The sequence below is a fragment of the Furipterus horrens genome, unplaced genomic scaffold (genome assembly GCF_987537825.1).
Source record: "Furipterus horrens unplaced genomic scaffold, mFurHor1.1.pri manual_scaffold_8, whole genome shotgun sequence".
Taxonomy (NCBI): domain Eukaryota; kingdom Metazoa; phylum Chordata; class Mammalia; order Chiroptera; family Furipteridae; genus Furipterus; species Furipterus horrens.
In genome coordinates this window covers 92,126,274-92,142,073 of record NW_028327178.1, presented here as the reverse complement: position 1 = coordinate 92,142,073, position 15,800 = coordinate 92,126,274, and the positions used below count along the sequence as shown (strand labels likewise).

Genomic DNA, 15,800 nt, shown 5'->3' with positions numbered 1-15,800 from the left:
AGTAGACACTTGTTGACCAAGGGTCATGGTCATGTTATTTAGAAACTGTCTATAGCATGGTGAAAAGAGTTGCTTGCTGTAGCCCTGGCCAAATAGCTCAGTTGGTTAGAACATCGTCCTGATACCACCAAGGTTGTGGGTTTGATCTCCAGTCAGGATACATACAGGAATCAACCAGTGAATGCATAAATATGTGGAACAACAAATCAATGTTTTTCACTCACTCTCCTTTCCTGTCTCTAAAATCAATAAGTAAAAGTAAATTTTAAAGAGTCTTACTACAAAACAATGGCTTGGCTCCAAAAGGGATCGAGAGGCTGGTTTTTGTACTCTGGCACAATTTACTCCCTTGTTTGTTAGCATTGCTCCTTGATTTCTCAACAAAAGCTCTGTTAGTCTATCCATCATTTCTTTGGGTGATGGGACCTGGTGATGGAGAGTGTGGGGTTAACGGCCTAGCTAAAGTTCTCCCCATTCTGCCACTTTTTCAACCAGGTACATGTGCTTCATCTCCCACCACCTTTATCACATTTCCCCAGTTGCCAGGCCCCAGTACACAGGGCCATACCTTCCTCTCACAGGAGCCCGACACCCTCTTCACAGTGAGTGCCCCTTCTGAGGCCCTTAGACTGACTGATTCAGAGCCAACAGGGCTCCGTTTAAGTCAGCCTGTATTCTTGTGGGCTGCCTAAAAGGCACTGCTATAAAGAGATGCCTCAGCTGAACATGTCCTTCCTTTCCCCCTACAGACATAACCAGTGCGGTGCAATCCAAGCGAAGAAAATCCAAGTAAACAAGCTGGACAGCAACTTGATACTTGTAAATGTGTGTGAATTTTACAAAAAGCAATTTTGAGCTGTGACTTTTTAAAATCCATTTCTGTACAGCTAGTCATTTTAATAATGTGGCCCTTTTCTTAGTCCCTGCAACCTGTTTCATAAAGTGCAATGAGGAAAGCAAAGTTGTTGAATCCTTTTGGTGTTGATGAAGTTCAAGGTTTCTAAAATGTTACCATGTATTGAGAGGAGCTAATGCAATTCTGTTATTAGTTTTCACATTTCCTAAGCAGCCTAGAGTACAGGGTGAGCATTTTTAGACCTTCTAATGATGTATTGTGCTGTGGAAGTACTGTGTGAATAGCAGTAGTTGAGGGGGCAAAAGGAATCGTCTCATTTGGAAATGTAAATAATTTTATTATATAGTGTTTTGGATGTATTTGTTGTAGAAATGGACCAGTGAATAAAGAGAATCTAAGGATTTGTACAATGTGAAATACTGAATGTGTTAAAATAAATGTCATTGTCTTAGAACATAGACGTATGTTATTGGTGGGGGATTATTGGGTAAGCAAGCTCTTTTTCTTTGGGTCATAAATAAATAGGAACAGCCTTCTTTGTGAACTAGAATCCCATATTGTTCTGATTGCACCTGAGATGCACCTGGCAAGCTGAGGAAAATGCAGCATTCTTGCTCACTCAGCTCATTCTTGGCTTTGAGGAAATTAGGCCTTTGGAACACTGTACTGGGAACTTTATATGTTGATTAAATTTCTTTTGATCACAAATAACAATTGAGAAAGGATCAAAGGCCACTCAGGATTTTCTAGGGACACGTCATCAGCAACCAGATGGTACTTTTTCTCCACCTCATACAACTTCTCTGGGCATGTGGTGGATTGCTCCAAAACAACTATTTATACCTTTTCCATTCAGGAGATAAGCCCAGACTGACCAGCAAGATTTTTTGTAACAGCATCAAGAATCTAGCCCAGTCTAGGTCAACTTTCCACCTACTGTCTAGTTCTGTAGTTAGATGGGGCAGTTCCCAAATAAAAGCAGTCATTATGTGTTATACACTTCAAAAATGTCCACTACATTCCACTCTTTGGCTGTCCTATAACATCAGCATCAGGCTTAGGGGTGACTTACTATCTACATGCCCAGGTTTTTCCCTTCCCTGGCTCAATTTTTACCTAAAAATTTGTAGTCTACAAACCAATTGCTTCTCTCACATCCTACCCCCTACCTACCTTCAGGGACTCATATACTTGGGGCCCTATTCTTGTCATGGTCTGGGTCTCGGCCTTCTGCTTTGTTTTCTACATCTGTAGACATAAACTCCATTCTTTCCCCTGCAGTAACTCCTTGTCTTTGCCATAACCCAATGCCTGAGACCAAAAGGATGAGTTGGTGATTCTCTGTCATATTCTTATTCTCATCTCTATTTCAGCTGTCTTATTATATATCTTATGTTACAAGGATTCTCTAAAAGTAGTTATTTGAGGCAGACCCCACACTATGTAACTGTTCCCAGCAAGCTTATCTACCCTCTTCCTTCCCTTATGACACACACGAGAACCAAAGCCAGCCTGATAATAATACCCTCTGCCAATACTGTGCTTAAGATTGCAAAGTGCTTCTACTTTATCTCTAGTCAGGCAGAAACCATAATGTGCTTTAAATAGATTTTTATTTGTTTTTTTCTTTATATTTTTTCTCCCATAGAGGAATAACATTAGTCTAACAATCAGAATCCTGTTACACACGTACACAGGCATGCCACATGACCGTGTTGAGGTGGTTGTGTCCTTGAGTCTGTTGACATGTCATAACATGGTCAACCAGAGTCTCCTCATTTCAGCTCGTCTCAACACAAAATACCCAAGAGGGATGCACTCAACTTGGTTCCATTTGGAACTGGGTGGCAGGGCAAGTGGGAAGATACAAGGGGTTATAGTGTGTCTGCATTCGGTCCCCTCACATAAAGCCACATGGATCTGAGGAGGCATCCAAGGACTCTGGTGGGGTCCTTATTGCACCTAAAATATTATGGGTCAAAGCAAATTGATCAGGGTACAGGCAGGAGCTGGGGAGCAGGCATACTTCAAAACAGCATCAAACTACATTCATACACACGTGATACCCTGCTGGGGCCAGACTGGCAAAGGCTGGAAAATGACACCCAGCTTGAAGAGAGCACTCAGACATATTGGGAAATTATTGTAAGTTGCCCTTTGATGTAACTGGGACTCACTCTAGAAACGGGTCCCTCTAACATACTGTTTTGGCAAAGTGCTGGTAGTATTGACATTAAATAATACAAACTAGAACAAACTTCTCCAGGGTCTCTGAAAACATCAGTCAAGACAGACTCTCTAACCCCTCTCCTGTCTAAGGTTGCATAGGACTTTGTGAATTCTGGTTCCCTCATATATTCAAGTTCTGTGGTTTAAAAAAAAAAATCCTGAAGCATGCTCAAGGTGAAAGGCACATACACAATCAATACAATATGATGAGGTCTGATGCTTCAGGAGTCAGACTAGCAGGAGACTGAATAGTGTTGGTTCTTAGAAATCTCTATACACAATTAAAATATTATCACACTCAAATGCTACAGAATCTATAGGAAAGTACAAAAATCTGTGAGCCTTGCAATCAGCCAGGTGATGAGATTGGGAAGTTCTAGAACTACAGGAGCTCCAGAAATATGGTAAGGGAAGGGCCTTTTGAAATTTGAGCCTAATGCCCTATTACTGCTCTTCCCCCACCAGAAGGATTGTGGGCACTGCCCAGGACTGAGCCTAGGCCCCAGCTGGCAGCAAAGGCATAAGCAAGAAGAGTGGAGGGAGTTTCCACTCTTGGAAGTGCTGAAGGCCCTAAGCTGGCTGTGAAGTGACAAAGAGGGTAGCTGGAAGAAAAAAGTGACTAGGTCGTTAACTGAGGGAGAATCTTGGGGAAAGAAGCAAGGTTGCCAACTACTAGGGCCCTAGTGGACTGGCATGGGGACTTTGAACAGTTTTTACTGTAGATTTGGCTTACTCCCTTGGATAGGAGACCCCAACAGGGCTTCCTCTATCCCTATCCCAGCATCCATTGGGCTACCCCCTCCCTTACCCACACATCCCACATGAGGCTTGGGGCTACAGGGTCAGGAAGGGCAGCTGCCTTTGCCCTCATGGGAATGCAGAGTTATCGCCAAGCCTCCACTTGCCTGTGAGACCTGGAATTGGGGTAAGGGGGGAGACCTATGTTAGTATGTAACAGGAAATCTTAAAAGTTTTGAGGAAGAAAGAGCACGCACTAGAAAAGGACAGTTAGAGAAAAAGGGAAGCAACTCGGGGCATCCCAAAAGGCTGTTGCTGGTGTCTGAGCCCAAAATTCAGTCCTACCATGAAAAGGGCAAAACTGGCTGCCCCTGTTCCTTCTGTTTCACCCAGGGATTCAGGTTCCCTCCTCCAGGTATTTACTGGAAGAGAAGGGGAGGGGAACCATAGGGCACCAGTTTCTCCTCAGCAGCCTAGAAAGGAAGAGAGCACTCGGAGAAAACGAGGAGTCTCCTGAAGGCCCTGAACCTGGATAGGGACTGTTTAGGTGTTGGGACAGTGAAGCTCCTGGCCTCCTACCCAGAAGTGTTTATTAGTCATTCGGGGCAGGGTGTGGAGTATAAAGCCAGAGGCAAGATGAAGGCTGAGCTGTCAATCTTGGGATAGATTCACCCCACAGCTTGTCTTCCCCAGCATCATTCCTCTGCATGCTTACTGTGGGGTGTGCACTTTCCCTGCCTAGAAGCCCTCTGGCCTGCATCTCCCCTAAGCTAGTTCTAGCACCTTGGGCATGTGAATAGATGGCCAGGATGGCAGGGCCTTGCCCAGCCTCTATTCCTGGGGAGATGTATTGGGGGTAAGGTGGCAAGATACTAACTAAGCCTTTCAGACTCAGGAGCCTGCAGAGGGGTAGATTTCAGGAAGAGATTTGGGAGGTGGGATTATAGGAAAGGGAGGTGGGGGCAGACTCCAGGCTCCAGCCTGAGAGCAGGGTTTGGCCTCTCTGAGCAAGCACACAGTAGCGGCTCCCACGGTGCCCTGCTTCCTACAGCTTCTCAACGTGTCTGTCCTGTCCACATTTCCAAAAGGCTGCCTCTTTCCCTTGATTCCATCCGCCTTCTCCCTCTAATTCACATCTCACAGTCCTCTTCCACATACTTTACCTTTCTAAGCCTCGACAACTATAAAGAGTCCAGCCCCCAGAGGAGAAGGAAGGATGAGACTAAACACAGAAACCTTTAGTCTCAACCCCCCTCTCCACCCCATCCATTTGGGAAGGAATTACTGGGAATGAATAATAAGGGAGCAGGAGCAGTGTAGTGCCAAACATGAGATAGGGAGAAGCTTGTAAAGTGAAATTGAAGGTGAGGAAAGAGCCATGTTTGGGACTGGAAAAGGAAATAGGAGTGGAACAGAGGTAGAGGACAGGAGGGCAAGGATGAAGGGGAATGTCAGTGCAGAGATGGGGTGGGGACCACAGAAGGAAGGATGGTAGGGGAGATGCAGGATTACATGTTAGGCATGGGGGCCAGAAAGAAAGAGGGTAAAGGGCAGGAAGAGGTTCAGAGGAGGATTAGAGACTCAGAGGGGACTGAGAAGGGAGCTATCAGCCCACCTCACACTTGTGGAGGTTGTGGTATCCAGCCCCAGGTGGGCTGTGGGCGCCCCTCCAGCAACACACTGGCTGCGACGGAGGGGGCTGACAGGGGTCAGGGGTCGGCAGGGGGTTTGCGGTTCAGCCAGCGGACGCTCAATAGTTGAACTGGCGCTGGCACGGCTGGTAGATGAAGTTGCCCTGGTGCTTGGACCGGCGCGGACGGCTCTCGCGGGCGCGGTTCTGCCGTTGCATCACCTTGGCGCTCAGCGCGTGACGCTCTGCCCGCTGACGGGCCCGCTGCAGCCGCCGTACCTGGCCCGCCTTCTCCAGCAGTGCAGCCCGCGCTGGCAGAGGGGCGGCTGCGTGGTGCAGGGCCCGGGGCTCCCGGTGGACCGGCGCCAGCTCCCTGCTGGGACGGCGGAGGAAGACTCAGGTCAGGGCCGGACCAGTAGAGAGCTAAGGGGAGCACTGAAACCTCCCACCCTGTCCCCACAACCTCGCCCTGGAGCACTACTGTCTCTACTCACAGGAGGGCGCCCAACGCCCTTCTCGAGCGTACCAGCCCTTCCTCCAAGCCAACCTGGAGATTGGTCCTAGGTTCTAGCCCCTGTGACAGTTAAAAACCAAAACCGGACCCCAGAGAAGACTCGACTCCAACCTCTAATTCGGCCCTTGCCTTTCTTACAAGCTCCTAGAAGCCGCACCCCCTTGACGTTCTGGCCTTGCCCCTCCAGCCTCTAAACCTTATTAGCCACGCCTCTCCCTATATCAAAACCCCGCCCCTTTACCTTTTGGCAGGCTCTTATCCTTGTTCGCTGCCCAGAGGCCCAACCCTTTGCCTTGAAGACTGGCCTCTAAAGGCCCCGCCCCTCCCCCCACCCCCCACCCAGTGCCGGGGCAGGCAAGTGGGCTCGCTCGCCCAGCCTCCAGGCCCGGAAGCTTGCCTCCTAGACACGCCTCCCTAGGACTCCGCTCCACCCCTGCCGCTCACCCTTCGCTAAGGTCGCGGTCTGGCAGGTCCGCGTCGGGGTGCGGGGAAGGAGGCCCAGTCTCGAGCACTATGGTGCTGCCGGTGACGTAAACAGACATGCTGGGGTGCTCGATGAGGAGGTCCTCCAGGGGGCTGCTCTGAAGGCGGGCGGGCCCGAGTCCGGGGCCCTCTGCAGTAAAACAGGCAGGAGGGGTAACAAACCAGCTCTCGTCCATCAAGGAGGGCGCGGGTGGAGGGCGGCCCGCGGGGGCAGGGGCGGCCCCGGGACTGGGTGGAACGGCGTAGCTGTCTACGGGGCGCGGGAGGGAGAGCCAAGCGGGGAAGGGGGCGCGGCAGGAGGGACACACACACACACACACACACACACACACACACACCGGACACAGGAGGGCGGGGAGAGAAAGGGCATCGTTAGTCATACCTCGGCCCTGCCCATCCCGCTCACGCGGCACCCACAAGCCAGGAGCCTCGACCTGCTATCCTAGGGTACGTGAGGTGTGGGCCCCAACACTGCGCCGCCAGGAGACAGCCTGGGCTTGCATGGGATGTTCCCCTCCCCCTCTCCAGTGTCACTGCCTCAGCCTCAGTTTGGCCAGCAAGCCTTGGGGAATTCCCCAATCCCCTAGCAGCTCCCTTCCCCTCCGCTGTTTGGTCATCTGACCTTCACAGGCCCAGAAAATCAGTCATAGATGTGGCTCCCGACTTAGGCCTCACCGGGCAGGTCAATGATGAGCCAGCCATCCACTTCCTCCTCCTCGGAGACAAAGGCTTGGGGGCAGTCGAGGTCCTCAGGGGGCGGAGGGTTGCTGAAGAAGAGGCTGGTGAGGCGCTGGAACATGGTGGGGGAGTGAAGTAGCCTCAGAGGGGGGCGCCTGATAGTAGTGCAAAAACCTGAGAGGCAGAGAGAGGAGTCAGAGCCACCGTTGACAGAAGTCTACCCCCACTCCTGGCTGGGGATACCACCCCAAGTCCCCATACCAGATCAGAGTACAACAGGGAGGTGCAGGGAAGATTTGCGTTGTGTGTGCTTTCTGGCTTTTCTATTTTCTGTGTGACCTTAGGAAGTCATTTAACTTACCTGTGCTTTAGTTTTCTCACCTGACAAATGGCAATGAAAACAGTAACCTCCTCTGGGCCCGTATAAGAATTAAATGAGCTAACAATAGTATCCTCGTTTAGGCTCTAATAAGAATTAAAGGAGCCAAATACAAAGAGCTTAAAACAGTACCCTTTAATCAGCTAGTTATTAATATTATTCCATGCTCTAGGGACATAGAAAGAGAGGTATTTATGACTGGACTCTTGTCAAGGAAGGTCTCCAGAGGATTGGACATCCAAGCTGGACCTTCAAGGGTAAATAGGAGTTCTCCAGGCAAGGAAGAAATTGCCCAATGTTGTGATTATTTATCATCATCATAATATGGCTAACATTCATGTGCCAGGTACTATACTAAGCACTTTACCTGTATTGCCTCATGTAATCCTCACAACAACTCTAGGAAGTGGGTATAATTATTATCCCTCTTTTACAGGTGAAAAAACAGGCTAAGAGAAGTAGGGTAACTTGCCCAAAGGCAGCACCCATAATCATATATTCCACTGCCTTTGCTGGGTGTCTTTCTGAATTAGGCATTTTTAACTTGGTGGCCAAGCGCCATGGTCCATGTGTATTCTGCGGCAAAGAACCTTGGATTTCATCATCATTTTCTAAATAGCACTACTTGAGCCCAGAGATTAAGAACTATAACTTGAGCGTGCATGGCTTGAAAAGTGCTGGCTAGTAAAAATCCCACAGAACCGCTATCGTTTGATTGCACAGGCCTCAGTTCTGTTTGTGAAATGAGCTTGGAAGATCCTGTTCCCACAGGCACGCCTCCTAACCCTCTACTCCCAAGCTCCTGCTCAAGGGCAGCATCCCTGGCTAGGGAGGAAGATCAGGTTGCCTGGCCCCAGGGAGACAACAGGTCAGTGGGAGGTGATGGTGGAGGGAGGGAGCTATCACACCCCAGGAACCCTTAAGGATCAGCACTGAGGGTTAGACCAGGACCCAAGGACTCAATCAGCCCTTCTCTGGGTGAAGATGAGGAAGAAGACCCCGTTTTCAGGAATGCAGACACCAAGGAGGTGTCTATAGATCTGCTCCTCTCCCCACCTCTGCCTACCTCAGGACTAGACCTGGGCTCAGGGCCCCCTGGATGTCCCTAAAACTTGACCCTCACATTTGTCCCCTGAAGATGGTCAATAGTTTTGCTAATGAGCCACTTGTCACCTTCCTAGAAGAATGTTTCTGCACTTCCTATAGAACTCCCTGGGGACATACATGTCCATACTTACTGGTTGACCAAAAAGTCTGTTTCATTTTTTTCCATACAATGACTCTAGTAGCACTTAGTTATCTTTAACTTCAAGACAATTTTGTTAAGATTGTATTGTGACAGCTTGCATTTAAAAAAAAACTTACCAAAACTGGTGAATTTTTGTGTAGCCATTTTAATATTGAAGATGGAAGAGAATACACAACATTTTTGGCATGTTATGCTTTATTATTTCAAGAAAGGTAAAAAGATTTGTGCAGTGTATGGAGAAGGTGCTGTGACTATTGAACATGTCAAAAGTGGTTTGCAAAGTTTCTTGGTACTACTGTATTGATATTCTGGCCAAATAATTCTTGGCTGTGAGGCTGTCTCATGCATTAGAAGATGTTTAGCAGCACCCTAGGCCTCTACCCAGTAGAAGCCAACAGTGGGAGACAGCAACATATTCAAAATATCCAACTCAGTAAAGTTATCGGTGAAAATGAAAAGTATGTCTTTTATTTTACAGAAAATAAATGTAACAGACTTTTTGGCCAATGCAATACATTCCCTGAAGGCAGTCTACTGTTACTGTTAACCCACCTGGTGTATTTATGTAACCCACCTTATGGCTACCTCTCCCATTCCCTGGGAATGTTTTCACAATTGCCACAAAATCCCTTAAGTTCCAACCCTGGGAGTATTTCCACATTTGCAGACCCACAATGAGCTCCAAAAGGAATTGTATCCTGGGTGCTGGCTTCCCTGGTGGGAAATCTGGGGATTATGAAAGGTTGCTGCCCAGCCACATATCCCAACCCATCTGTAGTCACAGGGAGGAGTTAGTGATTCAGTTACAAAAAATCCAGAAAGTTTGGCCCTGCCTGAAGGAAGGGAAGATTGGGACCTTGATGAGGAACCCCCTCTTTCTAAGGGCCTACTACTTCATTGAGAAAATGAAGTTAAGAGCTGTTTCAGGGACTATCATATTCACCCAGTCCATTTCACAACTTGGGGATCAGAAGACATAAGTCTATCTAAAAGACACACAGCTAGATGGTGGCAGGGCAGGCCTCGCCTCAGGTCACTGAGCCTCCAGTCCAGAGTGAACACAGAAAAATCTCAGCAAATAATCCCCCAAAATATTCAGAAGGGAGGTCAGACATGAATCAGACCTTGATCAAGTCACTGCTCCCCTCAAAACCCCTCTGCCCAGATTTGAAAGGGTCTGGAGTTCCTGACATGAATATTCATCATGCATTTGCTAGAGCACCCACTGTGTACCAGAGTCTGCTCAGGGCCTCCTCAAATTACAGACAGATTGAGGTAAGGGAGTCTGGGGGTGGAGGAAGAGCTGCCTGCCTGAGGTCACACAGCAAGTCAGTGACAGAGCCAAGAGTAGCAGCAGCACCAGCCAGCCAGTGCCTGCCCCGCTCATGACCGCTGGGGAGTCTCCCGGATTTTCTTTCCCAGCCCTGCCAGCTTCCTGGTTCTCACATTCCCAGCCCTGCTCCAGGGAGAACTATTCCCTTTAATAACTGCAGCAGCTGTGACCAGAATAGCACTTGAGCCCCAAGGCACCTCTATCCCAGCCCATCCTTAAGCAAAGCCCATGAAGCCTCTAGGCCCATTCACTTAGAAAGTCAGCTCTCTTCCCCTACCCTTTCTCCTGCCCATCTCAGTGAACAGAGAGGGGCAGCACAAAACTTGTAATCACCTGCTGGGTCATGCCCTTCTATCTGACAACTCTGGGGGTTGGGGAGGTGATGAAGGGCCAAACTCTCACCCCCCATCCCACCTCAACATCACCCCTGGAAACACCCTGATGCAGCCAATGACTCACCTTTCTGTGGTCAAAACAGCTGGGAGACAGCAATTTTATTAAGCTCTGGGACTCCAAGGTACAGAGTGGTGAGGGTCAGGGCCACAAAACGGGACCCAATCTCCAAACAACTCCTGGAAAAAAATCCAGGAGTGAGGAGACCTAGGCGCCCTGTCAAATCTGGATGGTACTGAGCCCACGGTAGTGTCCTCAGTCATAGGAGGATGTGTAACTTTACTTGTATTGGGTTCCTACTAGGCATGTGCCCATGGCTAATACATCTGTTGTTCAATCAGTAGGCATGATCCTAATTGGCTTCATGACCACAAATAAGCCACATCCCCTCTCTGGGCCTCAGATTCCCCTTCCGTAAAATGGGATCTAAGACCCCTAGTTTTGGGGCTGGGAGTGAAGTCAGATAGGCACCACACACACACACACACGCGCGCGCGCGCGCGCGCGCGCGTCAGGGACTAGGATGTTATGTTAGACACACACGTCAGGGATTAGGATGATGTTATGTTAGACACACAAACACACACGTCAGGGATTAAGATGATGTTATGTTAGACCCGGGGGGTGCAGAGCCTGGAGTCACAGGGAGGGGATTCCACCACCATCTGGCGCTGCACCAACGACCTGGAGCTGAAGCTCCAGACCTCCCTGCAACTCTTGGCGACCCCACCCCCAACACCGCCCAGAACCTAGACCCAGTAGCACTATCAGAACCACTCTCGAGTCGCAGGGAGAAAGTAAGTGATCAGAAGCCTGCCCCCAGCCCCTGGATTAACCTAGGAAACTGCCAAGGCCCCTACGGGCCCCGCCGCCTTTCAGAGTCCCTTAAAAGGGCCCAGTCCCAACCCAGTGCCCACCGGGTCAAAGGAGGACACGCGACCCGAGCGGGGGGTGGGGGGCAGGGGGGCGGTCCCGGCCTTAGTGACGTCTCAATGTCAAATGCAAATAGAGAGACGTCACGGTCTACCGGGCATGCAGCAGCCAATCGGGAGACGGGAATGCGGCCCCCGCAGCCGCGGGCGGAGACAAAGACCCAGGAGCTGGGGGCGCAGGGAGCCCCCTGGCTAAAGCTGGCCGGGTCTCACCTGGGTACCCGGGCGGTGCGGCGGGCAGGGTGGCGCTGAGGTAGTTGTGCCGCGGGACAGCCTGGGGTCAGCGGCTGATCAAAGTCCAGGCCGCATTCCGGTGGCTGGTCAGGGAGGCGGCGGAGCTACGCGTCGGACGCTCGTGGCTGCTGCTCTCGCCGGCGGGTCTTGGAGTATGTGCAGCCGCTGCTGCTGGGCTCGCAGCACAAATTGGAACGTTCAAACAGCTGATTGTGACGTCACAAAGGGGCCCGCCCGCCTCGCGTCACTGGCGGGCGGAGCGGTAACCAATCCCAGGCTGCGGATTCCCCCTCCCCCGCCTCCTCTCCACTGTTTCTCTGGCTAGTGGCTCCTGCCTGGGAGCCCAACTCAGAGCCGCGGGGCGCCGCCCGGAGAGACGACGGCTGGGAGCCTGGATCCCTCGTCCCAGAGCGGTCCACAGACCGCTCAGTGACAAGGGTCCAACTCCTTACGAGATCCCCATCGTCCTGCTCTCCCCTCTCATATCCCAGCGCCCTCACCCCTCCCTCTGCCCCCCAAATCCCCTCACCTGCATCCTATATCCAAGTCCCCCAATCTGTACTACTCGACTCCACACCATGGCCATGAACCTCCATCCTTCCCACCACGTGTATCCCTGCTCGCCCTGCCTTTTCTGTCCCACCTCCTCACCCCTACACATTCTCTGCTTTCCCTCCCCACTTTTCCTCAGCTGGGCAGTTTTCAAAAGTAGGGGACCTCCCCCTTTCCTGATTCTGGGGCAGCACTTGGGAGTGTAGAGAAGTTGGTTTACTGACAGGAAATTTTAGGGAGTAGGACTTGGAGAGGAATTGCTCCTGGCTGAATAAACATTGACCTAGAGACCGCTCTGTACTGGAAGTTTACACACCTTTTTTTAATCTGTTGCTACCGGGGCTGGACAGAAAAGTGACAGGACAAGGATTGATGATTAGTCCTGATTTACACACAGGGAAAGTGAGGCTCACAAATCTTACTGTTAGTATGTGCATTCATATTCGATAATGCAGTCAGCATTTATTGAGTACCTACTGTTGCCACCGACAGGTCATTGGCTGACATTGTGTCAAGTACTGAGTGCCAGGCACTGTGTTATAGCATTGTGTATGTGTTTTGATCCTCATGACAACCCCCAAAGTTGGGTATTATCCCCATTTCCAAGTTGAGGAAACAGACAGCCCGAGTGACTTCCCAAAATCACAAAGCTGATGTAAATAGCAGAGCCAGGATTTGAACCCATAGTTTCTGACCTTGATTGATCCTTTCCACTCTCTACATGTGCCAGATTGTCTAAATCCCAGTGTGCTTCAGCCTCCTCCGCAAGACCCAGGCCCACTCCTGACTGCCCCAAACTTGCTGTGTGACCTCAACAAGTCTGGTTACTCTCTGGGCCTCAGTTTCCTTATCTGTAAGCTTAACATGTCCAAATTTCCACCCACAGGATTCTACCAATCCCATTCTCTAGACCCCCAGGTCTCCCAATGGTCTGAGAAAGGCCTGGAGAGAGACCACAAATTCACATCCTCAGAATCTCCAGGGCCAAAGGTTCTGGACTCAGTAAAGCAGGCTTAGTGGGGGTGGGTCTGAGAGCTGCCTATCTGGCCCAACAGGAGGCAGAAGATGATTTAGGCTAGAGCTTCATGCTCTGGTGAGAAAATCCTGTCCCGCCTAGTCTGAAACCCCAGAGGGACTCCTTAGTCCTAGCAACTAGGAGAAGAAGCCAGGAAATAATACCCAGAGGTTTCCAGGGGGAGGAGAGAGCTGTGTTTTGGCCCCAGAAGTGTGTTTCCAAAGTGTCCTCAATCTGTGCAACCCTGAGCCTCTGCCCATCACATCTACTTCCTGTTAACCTCATACCCTCTTTTGACCTCCTTGCTGGCTGAAACTAATCCCTAATATGCCTTTCCTGTCACACTACTCTCTTCTTCTGAAACCTTCTGTGGCTTCCAAAGTACCACACTCTTTAACACAGCATTTGTGGCCTTTTATGACCCAGCCACAATTCTCTCCAACTTCATCCCCCCCACCCTTTCTTCTCCTACCTGCACCTTGTGCTAAGGTCAGACTTCTCGTCATCTCTTCAGCCCGCTCCACCACCACATTTTTGCTCACGCTCTTCCCCCTGCCTGGAATGCCCTCTTCAGGCCTTTCTGAATTCAGATTATTCCTGTCTTCAAGATTCTACTCGTCCTTCTTACTCTAGGTAGCCTCCTCTATCTCCATATGTCTAGAGCTTCCTTGATGGACATTTATTTGTTAACTAAACAGAAAGTGATGATGACTAGTCGTGTGTTTATGTGTATGTGTCTTCCCAAGCGAGTGGTTGGCATCTCAAGGACAGAATCTCTGCCCATATTCTTCCCCTACCCAGCCTGTGCTGGGCCTAGCATTGTAGACTCTAATCAAAGGCTCAGTAGGGTGGCTGGCAGAGAAGTCTACACCTAGCCCCTCTACCCTGGTAGATGAAGCACGGCACTGGGGGCAGGGCTCTGGTTCTCCAAGCCCAAAGAAGGGCGTTTCTGTCATATACTCTGATACCCTACACATGACCTGAATTCTGCTCCCAACCTTAGCTGAACCCCATGTACAGGCTGCTGGGGCAGATCCCCAGTCTTCAGTTTTTCTGTAGAGTCAGAGATACGTATGGAAGTAGGGGGCTGGGACCCAGTGGATCCCACCCTGAAACTCCTGGGACCTGCCCCTCTCCACTGCAGAGATTTATCATAGGACTGGAGGAAACCTCAGACCTCCATTCATCCAAACTCCTTATTTTATAGGTGGAGAAACTGATGCACACTAAGACACAGAAAGATGAAGGTTCTTGCTTGGAATTATAGAGCAGCAGAGCCATTAGCTGAGATTGGCCCCAGAGAGTGGGCTTAGTATTCTGCATTCATCACCTAGGCCTGGGGCCCATAAAAAGAGGCAGTGAGCACCATGCTGGGGGTGATCATGGAGTTTCATTTTCAATCAGATATAAAGTGCCACTCCTGCGTACATACATGGATAGACATGTACATCTATGCATACACATGAAGGTGTCCATATACAAACATACACACATGTGCACATGAGCTCACACCAGCAGGGTTAACACATGCCCATCCAATCCCTTCCCAGATGTCCAATTCCTGCCCAGAGTAAGCACTTGCCCAATTTTTTAGGCCCCAGGGTTGGAGGTCAATAGGCCACCTTTTTATTCCTGTTTGGGCCTTGGCCTTGCCCCCGCCAAACCTTGAGGGCTCCCTGATGGCTTGGGGCCCCCCACTTCAAAGGACAGAGATGTATCAGCCTTGGTGTGTCCTTCTCAGGACCTTGAACATACTCAAAGGTATGAGCCTACTGGAGAACTGGCTCACCACTCCCCCCTCCCCACTTCCCCTCTGGAATAGAGGGCAATGCTGAGATGAAGCTAAGTGGGTAGCTTGGAATCAGAGTCAAAACCAGCAAGGCCTTATCACCCTAGAAGCAGAGTCCTCCTAACCCCCACTAGGTTTACAGAGTTAAACAAGTAATATTAATGATGATACTATTGCTATTTCTGTGTGCTAGGTACTATTCTAAGCCCTTACCTGTGTTGATATCTCATTTAATCTTCACAACAATCCCCTAATGTAAGTAATATTATTCTTGCATTTTACTGATGAAGAAACTGAGACAGAGAGGGGAAAAATTGAATTGGTAAAGCCACCTAAATGAAAACATACTCCAAAATTCCCCCAACAGATAAGCCATATCCCCTGAACCCTTATTACTCAGAAGGCTTTGTTGTTCAACCCAGAGATGTCTGAATTGGAGATAATGCTGTGTGTGTGTGCATGTGTGTGTGTGTTCACCATGAAAAACCATAGTGTGATTGTCAGTAAGTCCAGATTTCCATCACAGTTCTATCAGTCCTGGGGTCACTGCCTGGCCCCAGGCCCTGGGCAAGCCGCTTTCATTGTGTCAGCCTCAGTTTCCCACTTGCAAAATGGCCTGCTCCAAGCTTTCCAAACAGCACTCCAGCCCCAACCTCCACGCATCTGGGTTTGAGTGAACGGTGCTTAATGCCCTTGATGATGAGGAGTTCATGGTCAGTACAGGACTCGTTTCAGGAAGAGGAGGCAGATGGCAGGAAGCCAAATGCCTGGCCTAGCTTTAGTCCATCTGCTCATG

General features: G+C 49.9%; 2 protein-coding genes across 15 annotated transcripts in view; one reads left to right on the top strand and one right to left on the bottom strand.

Moving 5' to 3' along the window:
- Positions 1–1,310, top strand: part of NCOA6 (nuclear receptor coactivator 6) — an 84,238-nt gene extending 82,928 nt beyond the window's left edge. For all 11 annotated transcript variants that reach the window (XM_090286274.1, XM_090286272.1, XM_090286277.1 and 8 more), the window contains one exon: positions 750–1,310. In XM_090286274.1, the coding sequence (XP_090142400.1) occupies positions 750–793 (44 nt within the window). In that variant the 3' untranslated portion in view covers positions 794–1,310. The remainder of the gene's footprint in view (positions 1–749) is intronic.
- A 4,220-nt stretch (positions 1,311–5,530) lies between these two features.
- Positions 5,531–11,849, bottom strand: TP53INP2 (tumor protein p53 inducible nuclear protein 2). Of its 4 annotated transcripts, XM_090286283.1 has the most exons (5): positions 11,628–11,849; positions 10,549–10,661; positions 7,126–7,302; positions 6,412–6,700; positions 5,531–5,829 (listed from the first exon to the last, which is right to left on the bottom strand). In XM_090286283.1, the coding sequence occupies exons 3-5, from the start codon at positions 7,247–7,249 to the stop codon at positions 5,574–5,576; spliced, it is 669 nt and encodes a 222-aa protein (XP_090142409.1). In that variant the 5' UTR covers positions 7,250–7,302; positions 10,549–10,661; positions 11,628–11,849; the 3' UTR covers positions 5,531–5,573. The 4 variants fall into 4 exon arrangements, with proteins under 4 accessions (XP_090142409.1, XP_090142408.1, XP_090142410.1 ...); XM_090286282.1 differs by lacking the exon at positions 10,549–10,661; XM_090286284.1 differs by lacking the exon at positions 10,549–10,661 and having other exon boundaries at positions 5,531–5,826.
- Positions 11,850–15,800: the final 3,951 nt, after the last annotated feature.